The following is an 11970-nucleotide window of genomic DNA, read 5'->3' as shown; positions in this document are numbered from 1 at the left end:
GTGGTAGTGAGTAATGCATATAGACTAATATGTGAGTAATACACGTGACAGAGTAAAATTGTGGAAAAACATAAACAGTCATTCTCCTTTCTGTCCTTATTCTCCACACAATCTAGAATCACAGTTTCATAGTACAATACACAGTTTTACTTATCTTTAATTGACACCGTCTTTACACACACACACATTCTCTCTCTCAGTTTTGTAGTCTGTAGAGATAGAGCAAAGTATTTTTTTCACTGTGGTGGTGGCGGCATTGTTGTACCACCTCACTACAGTTTTGACCTCTTGCATAATGACTCACAGTTTGTACTCTGTCTGTTGCTAGTTGTGGAACAGAAGATGCAACGTGTGTAGCAATGCTCTCTTGCAGCTCGTTCTCTTATTGGCTTATCTATAGCTTTTTCTTTTTCTTCTTTAGACAGGCTGTTTTGTATTCCGTTTCTCCTATGTATCACCTCACACGGAAATTAAACTGCGACGAATCGGTAATGCTAACATTCTATTTTCTTTTTGTGCTTTTTGATCTTTCCAGCCAGTGACGTATTTTCGCAGTTTTGCTATAAACGGTATGAGTAATTATTTTAAAGAAATCCTTTTCATAGTTGGGGAATGTGATTGTTGTAAGGTTTCTATCAGCTGATTGGCTTTTATAATTCTTCAGTACGGACGAGCTGCATCACTTGTTTATCAAGACTCATAAGGTGTAGCTTCCAGTTCTTTTTTTATCAAGTTTGCGCTTATTTTCCAAATCCAGTAATGGAGTGGCCCACGGTAAACAAAAGAGCGATAATCTGAAGTAACGATTCTCTACACTAATCTCTCTTTCTCTCCCCACATAATTCCTTGATTCTGAAACGTGTCGTCTGGATAAGTAGCCACAATTCTCGAATTGCCTATTTAGTAAATTTCATCAACTATAACAAGAGGCCCCTGTTAAACTCCTATCTTGCTTCTCGACTCCAACTCAACCCCTACGTCATTTTTTCGTGTCTGAGGGAATAAGAAATCCCTCACCCTTTGAACCAAATGGTTTGCGGTAATTTATTTTAGGTGCACGTGTTTTACTAAAAAATCTCCTGTATATCATTAATATACACAGGGTGCTCCTCTTTGAGGGATTTTAACTGTCTCCTTGCTATTTTTAGGTCAGAGAACTGGCATTGCCTCTTTGTTAGGGCAACCTAACAGATTACCTGTGCCATGGAGAGAGAAATCTATAGCGGTCAAGACAGCAGTCACTTAGTGTCACTCCACTCTTGGCTTTGTCAGCTTGAGCTATAGGGGGCGCTATATGCAGTTATATCCCTCTCGCTATCTCCTACTCCCTTCCCCCTTTAATATTTACGATTTACGAAATCAGAAATTATTACTGTTCTTACATGCAGAACTCTGTCTAGAACCTTCCGGTACATCAGCTTTAGTGTGTAACAAAACCACAGTAAGCAACCCCTGTTATATTATTATTCGCCACATTTGCATCGAGGGAGGTTATATTGGTTCAGAGTAAAAGCACTAACTTGTTTACGCCGACTAAAATTAGTTCAACTCTAGAAACATCAAACCTTTAACCACATCTTATGGTTTGAGTCTTCTACTTTACTAGCATAGCCTATATTGGATTTTCTTTTGTTTTGCTCTTTTTTTTGCAACAAATTCCTGACAAAAAATTTCAACTCCTTTCGGTTAACCAACGCCAATTAACGCATTTTAATCATCTGAAAGAAGTGCTTCATTCATTGATAGCATAAGAAACAGGAGACATATTAGACCAAGTCTATTTTGCAGAAGCTACCTTTTGCAAACAACTTTTTGTCAGATTTAATATTTAACCGAACCTCTAACATACAGGAATCATGAGACAACGCGCCAGAAAGAAAGGGATGACAGGCTTTAAAACAAGGCAAAGTGACTCTCCTAAAATACACAATTAGCAGTACCTTGGAATAGTGTTGCTATTTCTAACTTCTATACATTCAATTGCTTTCTTTCTTCGTTGCCCTTATTGTAAAGATTGCACAAATATATATATAACCTGCAAAGAATAGGCACAGTCTCAACTGAAATGAGAGATTCTCACGTCTTTCATTTCAAACACACTTATCTTGTAAGCCGGAGGTTTATCGTTACCGTAGAGAAATCAATTCGAAGATAATTTGATGTCTTGAAAGTTGAACAAAGAGGGACCCTGCTTGCCTAGTTCGCACGTCGGAAATGCTCTATCATTCTACTAAGTGGATTGCCATTCATTGGAACGGACACAAGATTGTGGCTGTACTGGGAAAAGACACTCTGAAGTTTCTAATTTACATCATCGGCAATACTATATTCTTTCTGCCTTGAAGTAGAACAATCCAACAATAATATGGCCTCTTGGTGTTTTCACATTTGCTCATAAATGTACATCGCAACTTATAAAATGGTCTTGGATCCTTCATCTGCTTGAATGTGAAAAAAAAGTTGTAGGTATTAATTATTCACAAAATCTCTTCTCTCAGTCCCATCTAACACCATCCTAATCCCATTTGCACTTCGGAGTTACGACGTTTCTTTATAAATTTCGGAAGAATACCGCGCTGATGGAAAAGATAAAATTTAAAATGAAAATAAAAAATTTCAAAGAACAAATTATTCAAAATATTCCGAAACTAGCGCAAAACTTTTTAAAGAGTCATATCAAACACCTCAACTTCTTGCCATGCTTTACATGAATGCAGGTACAAGAATAGCCCTAGATTTCTATCAATGGGACATTCTACTAAAAGTTGTTGCATACACGGGAATCAACAACATCACTCAACTTCTTTCCCCTGAAAACCGACTATTCCTTGAGCAGAATAAACATTTGAAACGAGCTATAAATCATGTCATTGGTAATAAAGTAGATCTTCAGTACAATAACAGAATAGATAGGTACTCCTTCTTGCACATGTATTTAAGAACGCCAAACTGTATCGACAAGTCGATATTGAAATTTCTCCCCAGTGAACAGGAGTTTCTCAACCTATATGACTATTGTGTGAACGAGAATGTATCAGCCATCTTGAACATATCATACTATATGTGGACATCTAATGACTTGGTCTGTTTTACAGATTTAGTAGCCAAGTTGAAAACAGGCCCTATTCAATTCAACATTGAACTCGAATTTGACCCCGGTTTCCAGTACCATTTTAATGGTTTGCGATTTTTGCACTCACTTGAAAGTATTGGCAACAAAATTAATGCTCTCGTCATTGACCAATGTGCTGAGTCTTTTGCATTGGATATGAAGCTGTACCCCAATATGGAAAGTTTGAACTTGTATTTTTGCCCTTTTGCTTCGATTGACAATTTAACTCACCTGAAGCTTAAGCTGTTGGTGTTTGAATTCAATGGTGCAGAACATGCAAAGCACCTACTTGACGGATTACCTCCAACTTTAAAAATTTTTCAAGCAAATGTTCATACAGTGTTTTTGATTTTGGAAAGACTCAATGCTGGGGAATTACGATTACCTCAGCTAGAGGCGGTGATTTATTGGAATGAGAGACGAAAACAGTTGCTGGTGCCGATAGAGTTCCTCAAACGTGCTATATCTGCTTCTACAAAGCACCTTGAATTCAAAAGCTATATTTATACTCCGGGAATTTCAAGAGAGGTAACATCATTGTTGGAAAGTGCTTCCGCAGAAGGCTTGACGTTGGAGCTGCTATCGCTCAACTTTGGCTTGAATGCGCCATTGAGTATCTACCCAATGACAAGCCTAACAATCACCAAAATGAACCAACCAGACATTCTCTTCGAGTTGCAATATCCACCCACCTTAAAAAGGCTCGACTTGTCAAACAACTCAATTGAAGATTTATCACCAATCACTATGCTTCTCCCACCCGGACTTGAATTTCTCAGTTTTGAACACAATCCAATCAGCTGGAGCACATATCTACCCAACTTTGCAAAGTTTGCCAACCTCAAGTACCTCAGGTTGATGAATACGCACATTGGCAAACATTTTCAACGGTTTCAATTCCCTGACTCCTTGGAGATTTTATCACTCGAAGTAAATCAAATAGAATCAATCGATCAGGTAAAGTTTCCCAAAAGCTTGGTCAATTTAGGCATTGGGTCAAACAAGATAAAAGTTGTTTACAAGCCAAAGTTTCCACCAACAATCAAGACTATCCACTTTACTGAGAATAACATTTCCAAAGTTGATCTTGCCACCAATCATATCGGCCAACCGTTGCAAATCAAAACTTTGTATTTAGACTACAATAAAATCACGAGTATGAGTAATGTCAAGTTACCGCTGAACCTAATCATACTCAATTTTGACAATTGTTGCATCCACACATTGCTGGACATTGAATTTGGTAAAACAATTGAAGAGTTGAGTTTCAGTGGGTGTGAGATTAGAGAAATGAGAAATATAATATTTGAAAGTGAATCTAAATTAAAGTACCTTTGCTTGTCGGATAACCAACTCAAGACAATTGGTTTTGAGCCGCCACAATCTGTCATCAACATTAACCTTTCTTTGAACAAGATTGCTAAGATTCCCCATCAACTCGCCAATTTGCATAACTTAAAGTACTTGAATCTTGCCCAGAATAGACTTCGAACAGCCACATTTCTGTTTCACACGACCACTTTATCAGTATTGGATCTCTCGTTTAATAGCATCCATAAGATTCAGTTGTCATTTCCAAGAAACACCAACACCAACTTAAGACTGGTTAATTTATGCACAAATGAGCTTTCTCAATTCTCCATTAAATCAATAGGACATGATCAAAGCAGAGGCACCATACATGGCAAGCTATTTGAAATTGATTTGTCGGTGAATCCCATAACAAAAGAGGATATGGACGCTTTAATAAAAGAGATCCCATCATCGGTTCATTGCTTGTGGTACTTCAGAGAAGCGAAGCTAGACTCGGCTCTTGGTCATGAGTATGTGTCAAACTGCTTTCACGACGGCTTGTTACTGCTGAAACGGTGCGATGTGCCATCAATTGCGTGAGTCAAAAAGAGAAGTTGTACATTTTTGACTATAGTGAACTGTTGTTAATGGGGCTATAACAACTTTTAGTAAATAGAAATTATATAAAGCTTATAACTACATAGCTAATCGTAAAATACTTTTCTCTGGATGCAAAATTGGCTGCAAAATTGTGAGTTTTGGCAAATCTGGCCTGTGAAAGCTACTCACAGTAACCTACAATCATGTACTTACTAGTATTATTCTACAAACAGACACTTTGTAGGTTCCTCCCAAACAGTGGAAATCAGTCAAAGTAGACAAGGTGCACTGGTGCTACCACGTACTCCCCACAGTTGACATTTGTGGCGAAAATAGAAGGTTGCATGATGATCAACAGAAAAGCACATCACATCCAACAACTTCCACTAATCACCCCTCCCCCAATTAGCTCTCCATGAGGCTTAAACTTATACATGCAGGCCTATCACTAGCTACCATCTCCCAAGCAAGACAGTTCCATTTAGATACGGGGTCCAATGCAGTATGCTTCGAAATATCAAATCCAACAACGATTGAGATTACAAAAACTTTAGGAACAGAGCCACTTCCATTAGCATTATTTGAGTATAGCCACCGGAATTCACTTCAAGGTTTACCCAATTTTGATTTCTTAACAACGGATGCGAAATTGGATGAGTATTTTGAATTTGGAAAATTTACTTTCGTCGTAGAGGATCCCTCTCATGCATTTAATGAGATCTTGGAAGAGAGTTTGAAATTCGATGTTACGCCCAGTGTATGGTGTCTATACACACCAAAGATACTGGTTTATGAGTACAAGGTTAGCATTGATGAACCGGGTTATTATGAAAAATACGATGATATTTGGTGGTTAGTTGTGAATGCATCGGTCAGCTTATTTTTTGCGCGATTGTTCAACATTGGCTCAAACCCACCCATATTATTCAAAGCGCAGGTGCACCTACAATTGATTAAAGTGGTGGTGTTTTCACTAACCACGCTATTGGTATTTTTTAACCTAGACATTGCCAAATATGCCAATTTTATCTCTGCAAGCTTGGATGATGTGTTTACCGTGTTGTTCCTTCTGGGATACGGACTCACCTATGATAGCCAACAGGGACGTAGCATAAAAAAGATTGCATTTATAACTTTACTTTGTGTTATACCTGCCTTTGGGATTAGGTATTTTGACTTGAAAACCAACATCCAGTACATTTTGATTAATAACCAGCACTACAACGTTGTACAAGGAGTGTTGGGTCCAGAAATATACGATGGTCTTGACAGAGTAGCAAGATTAATGTGGAAAGGCACGGTCAATAGTTTAAGCGGACCCGTGACTTTCCTCTTTGCAACTTCCAAGATTGTAAAGATTTCTGCCTATATTTATACCATGCGCAAAACATTGAAACAGATATCAGCGGGAAATCCAACTACAAGACCATACTATATCTGGTCGATTGTCATCTGGCTATTTCTTTGGCTGTTGGTGAGTGCTGGTATGGCACCAGACATGTTTTACAATTATACAAAAGTCACCAACTATGCAAAAGTGTTGAACGAGTTCATAATTTCGTTTAAACGAAGACGGTTTATTACTTTTATGTGGGATGAGTCACATTGGATTGTATTTTGGTTGATTTGGTATTCATGCAAGGGCTTGATGGTGGAGAGAAAGGTGAATATTAAAGAGCAAGTAGATTAAGTAGGGATCTTTTGTAAAGTTATCTTTGTGCACAGAACAGGAAATTTTGTTTTTTGTTTACAATTTGTTTCGAAATAGCTTTGAAAACCCCTCTTTCTTCACCAACAAGAGCCCCTACTACCCCATGAATCCACATTCGTCAAAAAAGAGACCATTGGAAGAGGTTTCACCAAACATTACTTGCTCTCCTCCAAAAAGGCGAGCGTCTTTTGGGTTTGAAATGGCGAGCATCCCAACAACGACAATAACAAATGGGTACAATGAATCAACAGTACCTAGTAAGATGGAATCCAAGCTCCCAAAACTATACACTACCGCAAACTCGAGCTTATCAAATTCTTCCCAACTGTCGGACTTGAACGACTTTCAGAATAGGATATTGTCTATACAAGAGAGATTATCCAGGAAACCACCAGTGACTACTTCAACTCCATTTGAGTACAGAAAAGTAACTTCTAATGCAGGTTCGAATGAGCTACAGGAGACACTCCATTCACTTAACCAAGAATGTCGGGAGAAGCAACACAAGTTGGATCATCTTACAGATGAGTTGAGCAAGTTACGTCGGATATACCGCAACTACCAACAAAGGGTTGACACCGCCATGAGTGAAGTGCTGAATGTTCAAGCAAGATTGGACTATATGGGGGAAGAAATTGTCAAGTACGTCTCTAATGAAGAAAAATTGATTGAGATCAAATTGAATGAAAACAAAATGAAACTAGAGAACCAATTTAAGGAGATTGAGTTTGAAATGGTGAATGAGTTGCAAGAAATGAAAAACTTTGATTATACTGAATTGATTGGTAAAATAGATGTATTGAAACAGGTTGAGCTGGAATTGAAGGAGGAGCTCAAGCGTCAACTGGAGTTGAACGATGAGGTATACGAAGTGGAATTTGATAAATTGAAACAACTGTTTGAAAGTAACGTAAAGGAAGTACAACAACAGGAAAACGAGTCCAACTCTGATTTAGAGCAAGTGCAGAAAGAGTTTGACAAGGTAACTGCAGAGTACCAATCAATACTGTCTAAACTTGGGTTTCAGAATCATCAGGTGGAAGCACTCAAAGAGGAAATAGCTACTATTGAAGAAACCATGAACAACTATCTCAGCATCAAGAAAGAAACTGAACTCAAATTATCCAATGTAAGACAAATGTTAGATGAAAAAACCACCAAAGATAAAGCTGAGCAGGAGGATTTTGATGCAATTTACCTCGAGTTCAGTTCATTACACGACAAAGTGAAAAAGCACGACGAACATCGAAGAATTTTAGAGAATTCAATAATGGAATACTTGAGGAAAATACGAGTATATGCAATTACCGAAAAAGAAGAAGATAAAGAATATGGAAATAGCTTCAGCAAATGCTTCCTGCAGGACACTCCATTCTCTTTTATTATTGATGAGTTTTCTCACTTGATCAAGAGTGTTTATCATGGAACTAATGTCGGTATTGTGTGCCAATATTTACCCGGGGATACCATAATCATTCAAGCTATGAAACAACTATTACAACTCCAAAAACAGTCAACAACTTGGCAATTTCAGCTTGAGTATCAAGCAGTGGCAATCAACCACTCGATTGATCTATTAACCCTGTCACAATTTGCTCAATCAAGCATATTTGGAAGCCAAAAGATGCGTATTGACGAACTTGAGCGGGTTAGCAATATCATAAATGGATTTGATGTAGCAAAAGATGTGATTGTGCATGCAATTTCCGTCAATGGTGTGAAGCAAGACAAAAAGTTTGATAGTCGAATAGTCGTGGTTGATGTGTCACAAGTCGAATCCGATGAGCAGATCAATGTAATGCAAAAGTTGTTGACCAACGAAAAGTTGACGTACTTGGATAGATCAATCGATTGGATTTCTAAAAACAGTGTTCCTTTGGTGGTTTCGAAAATAAACGATGAAAATGTATTTAATCTATTAAAAACAATTAACTCAACCAACGTTGCTTGCAAGAAGAAATAAATGAATAAATAAATGTGTAGTGGGCTTATAAGTTTATACAAATGGATGCTGATTTAACTACATAGTAGAGACCAAATCATGCAAGACCCATTTCAACTCATCAGTGGTACCAATATGGGCGTCTGGTCGTGGTAATGCTTGCTGTGGTTGCTGTTGTTGTAGTAGTGGTTTATGAACTTCAAGTTCATTAGATTCAGCTGTTTTGCCGTCATTGGAGCTAGCTTGGCTAGTTGCTGTAGTTGGATCAGTAGCAGTTGCACCTCCTGCACCTGCAGATGATGATGGTGTGGGAGTAGATATATTTGCTCCTATATTAGACGAATTATTACCGGAAACTGTAGTGGGTGCAGTTGTCAAAGGCTGACTAAACTTTTTCCTATCTTCCAAATAAGATGCCGGTTTTGGTGGTAAATTATAATTGAAGCTTTTGCCTTGATAATCATCATTTTCAAGCATAACGTTACCCAATCTCAATTTAGGTCCACACGGTTCAATGATATGAGGAAACATCTCAAATGTATCGTATAAATCCTCCACCGATAATACCATGTCTTTATTATGCGTGGTATCTGGAAATGCAGGCGCTGGTTTTGAGCTGGATCCAATGTTGATGCCGTCAGCGTCGTTATCGAGTGGCACGTAATCGTTGTTGGTATACTTGTTCTTCCTGTACTTTGCTACATCGATAGCACTTTCTACGATATTTTTCAAATGTGATTTCAAGCCTAGGAGTAATACTTCAATAACCCCAGAGTTCAATCCCCCTGTCAATCCGTGCTCTCGCATTGTCATTAAGATTTGCTTTGAAAGGGTATCGGCATCGGGAATCTCATAACTTTCAGTAGCTATTGGGGCATTTATACCATTCAATACGTCTTGTTGCCACTGGACCAAGTTATTTACTTGCAATTGTTGCTGTTCTTTATCTTGAATCATGGGTATCTTTGGCAACAAAGTATGACGAGTCAAAGTGATACCGGCCGTGAGTTTATTTCGTTTCCCACTATCTCTTGTAATATTCTTGATCCGTCTTCTCTCCCTAATAGGAAGCCCCATTATGTTTTGTTTAAACTTTTCATACTGCGTACTTCGTACATTCTTGTTCACCTTGGAAAACTTTTTGTTCCAAAACGAGGCCAACTCGTTAGGGAAATCTAATGGCCCGTCTTTTAAAGAATTGGCAAAGTTTAACATCAACAATTTATTATGATATCGAAACAAATTTTGTGGTTTTAAAAGCGGCGTAATTGAAGACACTAGTTCTGGTCGCGAAAGCTTACCGATAAGAAATAGACTTAATGTTTCATGATATTTCTCCCAGTTGGGTCCCAACTTACTTTGAAACTCCCGTATTAGCCTTTCCAACTCTATTCGTTTACCAGATTTACCCTTTTGTTGTTGTGGTTGTTGCTGCTGCTGCTGCTGTGTAGCTCCATTTGCGGTGACGACTGCATTTCGGCCGTTTGGAATTGACGCTGCTGTTGATACCGGCGTGGTAGCTGTTGTTGTTGCTACTTGAGTACTCATGAATAAATCAACTAGCTGTGAATATGGTTTATAAATTTAGCTGCAAATGGGGAAAAAGAAAAAAATAAAAATTGATTGCAAAATTATGGACTCTAAAAGTGACGTCTTTCAGTTTTGTATGGGGAAAAAAATATGAATAAATATGTAAGCGTGTATGTATATTTCAATGACGATATGTAATAAGGGTCTTCTAGTGAAACGAGGGCCAATAAAGTTGTGGGTGACTATTAGTATAGACCAGATATGATGAATTATATGTATTTGAGTGATTGATTGGGCTGTTTTGGATAAGTATTAGATGTCTAATTGAAACGCCTCTTATTGTCAATGTTTTTAATGTTGACTTTTCTGTTGAGAAACGGGAAAGAAAAAATGTTTCGAACCATTTTCTTTTTTTTATTTTATTTTTATTTCTTCTTCTTCTGCTTTGAGAAACTGTGGGTTTAAAAAAAGTGATTGTCGCAAATTATTTATAGTGTCTCAATATTATATTTACGACAATTTATTCTGCAGACTGAGACAGACCATGTTTCATACTTTACCTAAACTGTGGCTTCGCATTCAAGAGTCAGATCTTCCCCCCCCCCCTTATCCCCAATTCTTCTAAATCTCTAAAGATATTAATTTAAGTGGGCTGGTTCAACCAGTTTGAGGAGGAAAATGTGACTATCCTAAAAGCGTTTTTCGGAAGCTAAAAGACACTCTTGTAAAATGAATGCAGCATCCCTGCTCTTCTGTATTAACAATTAGCGGTCAAAGCTGGTCAAAGCTGGGCAAAGTGATTACTTTGCCCACATTTTAATATAATAAACTTTGCTTGAAAGTCAGAAGAGACGGATATATTCAATCACTCAGGGAAGAGATTCATGTCAACCCTGAAAGCCGATAATTACCAACCTTTCAAGCAAAATCAACAACTAAACGTTTTCAAGACCTTCTAAAGCAAGAGATTTGGGCAGTCAGGAGCATATATAATCCGAGTAACACCAAAAGCTAAAAGATCACGGATTCGGAACGAGCTGCCGACGCTATCAAGTTTTTCCGAAAATTTAGATTATTTTAGCCTCGTAAGCCACTTCAGCAACTGAACTCAATAAAGCGCGACAGAGAGTCGCTACAACACCAAGGAGATAAGAGAAACTGACTTTACACAAAATGCATTGGGTCAATATGTTTTTTTTGCGGCCTTCGTTTGAGTCAAATCATTCGAAAAGCCTACAAAGCGTGGCATAATTCATTTGAATATAAATATGGTTCCAAATCCCTTGATTGATTCTGCGATGCTAGCTTCCACAACATATACTGAAAGTGGAAAACATGAAAGGCTCAACTGTTGACAGCGATATGTTTATGAATCAGAGAGTAGCTGGGCAACAACAGACTTCCAAAGGCGACGATGAATCATTTGCTGCGTCTGAATTAGAAGGGGACTCTAGAGAGGGAGATGGTAACGCCGTTGATAAGCAAGAGAAACAGCTGGATCTTATGACAAACAAGCTGGAACAACACCCAATTCAACTCCAGCAGCATCAACATGGACAACGGTTTGTTTCATTTCATAGTTCTGAATACAAGAAACATAGGGAGAGGATATACATTAGGTTTGCTTTGATCATACTTTCGATGGCTACATTATTGCTAACTGCACTTTCAATATACTGGGGTGCCTTTTATGAAATATCTGACAAGGTGAAGGATTTAAAGATGTTGGTAGTTATCGGTGACGAAAACACCATTGAGGGAGTCCCACCAGTATTTGGAGAC

The 11970-nt window shown here is 38.1% G+C and overlaps 4 protein-coding genes across 4 annotated transcripts; 3 read left to right on the top strand and 1 right to left on the bottom strand. All coding sequences in view use genetic code 12, as the record gives it.

Moving 5' to 3' along the window:
• Nucleotides 1–2707: 2707 nt before the first annotated feature.
• On the top strand, nucleotides 2708–6695 carry CANMA_000525 (leucine-rich repeat domain-containing protein; the record flags this gene model as incomplete). Its single annotated transcript, XM_051817602.1, has 2 exons — nucleotides 2708–4935; nucleotides 5426–6695. The coding sequence occupies 2 exons, from the start codon at nucleotides 2708–2710 to the stop codon at nucleotides 6693–6695; spliced, it is 3498 nt and encodes a 1165-aa protein (XP_051673788.1).
• Nucleotides 6696–6819: 124 nt separating this feature from the next.
• USO5 (Uso5p) lies at nucleotides 6820–8679 on the top strand (the record flags this gene model as incomplete). Its single annotated transcript, XM_051817591.1, has 1 exon — nucleotides 6820–8679. One exon carries the CDS (start codon nucleotides 6820–6822, stop codon nucleotides 8677–8679), a length of 1860 nt encoding a protein of 619 aa, XP_051673787.1.
• Nucleotides 8680–8736: 57 nt separating this feature from the next.
• On the bottom strand, nucleotides 8737–10206 carry CANMA_000523 (uncharacterized protein; the record flags this gene model as incomplete). Its single annotated transcript, XM_051817580.1, has 1 exon — nucleotides 8737–10206. One exon carries the CDS (start codon nucleotides 10204–10206, stop codon nucleotides 8737–8739), a length of 1470 nt encoding a protein of 489 aa, XP_051673786.1.
• Nucleotides 10207–11523: 1317 nt separating this feature from the next.
• CANMA_000522 (uncharacterized protein) lies at nucleotides 11524–11970 on the top strand (the record flags this gene model as incomplete). The annotated part of the gene is made up of 1 exon (XM_051817569.1): nucleotides 11524–11970. A coding segment is annotated over one exon (447 nt), but the record flags the coding sequence as incomplete, so codon positions are not given.

The sequence above is a fragment of the Candida margitis genome (assembly GCF_024628925.1).
Source record: "Candida margitis strain CBS 14175 chromosome Unknown scaffold27, whole genome shotgun sequence".
Lineage (NCBI taxonomy): Eukaryota > Fungi > Ascomycota > Pichiomycetes > Serinales > Debaryomycetaceae > Lodderomyces > Lodderomyces margitis.
The sequence above is the reverse complement of the archived record's forward strand: the minus strand, read 5'-3'. Positions and strand labels throughout refer to the sequence as shown.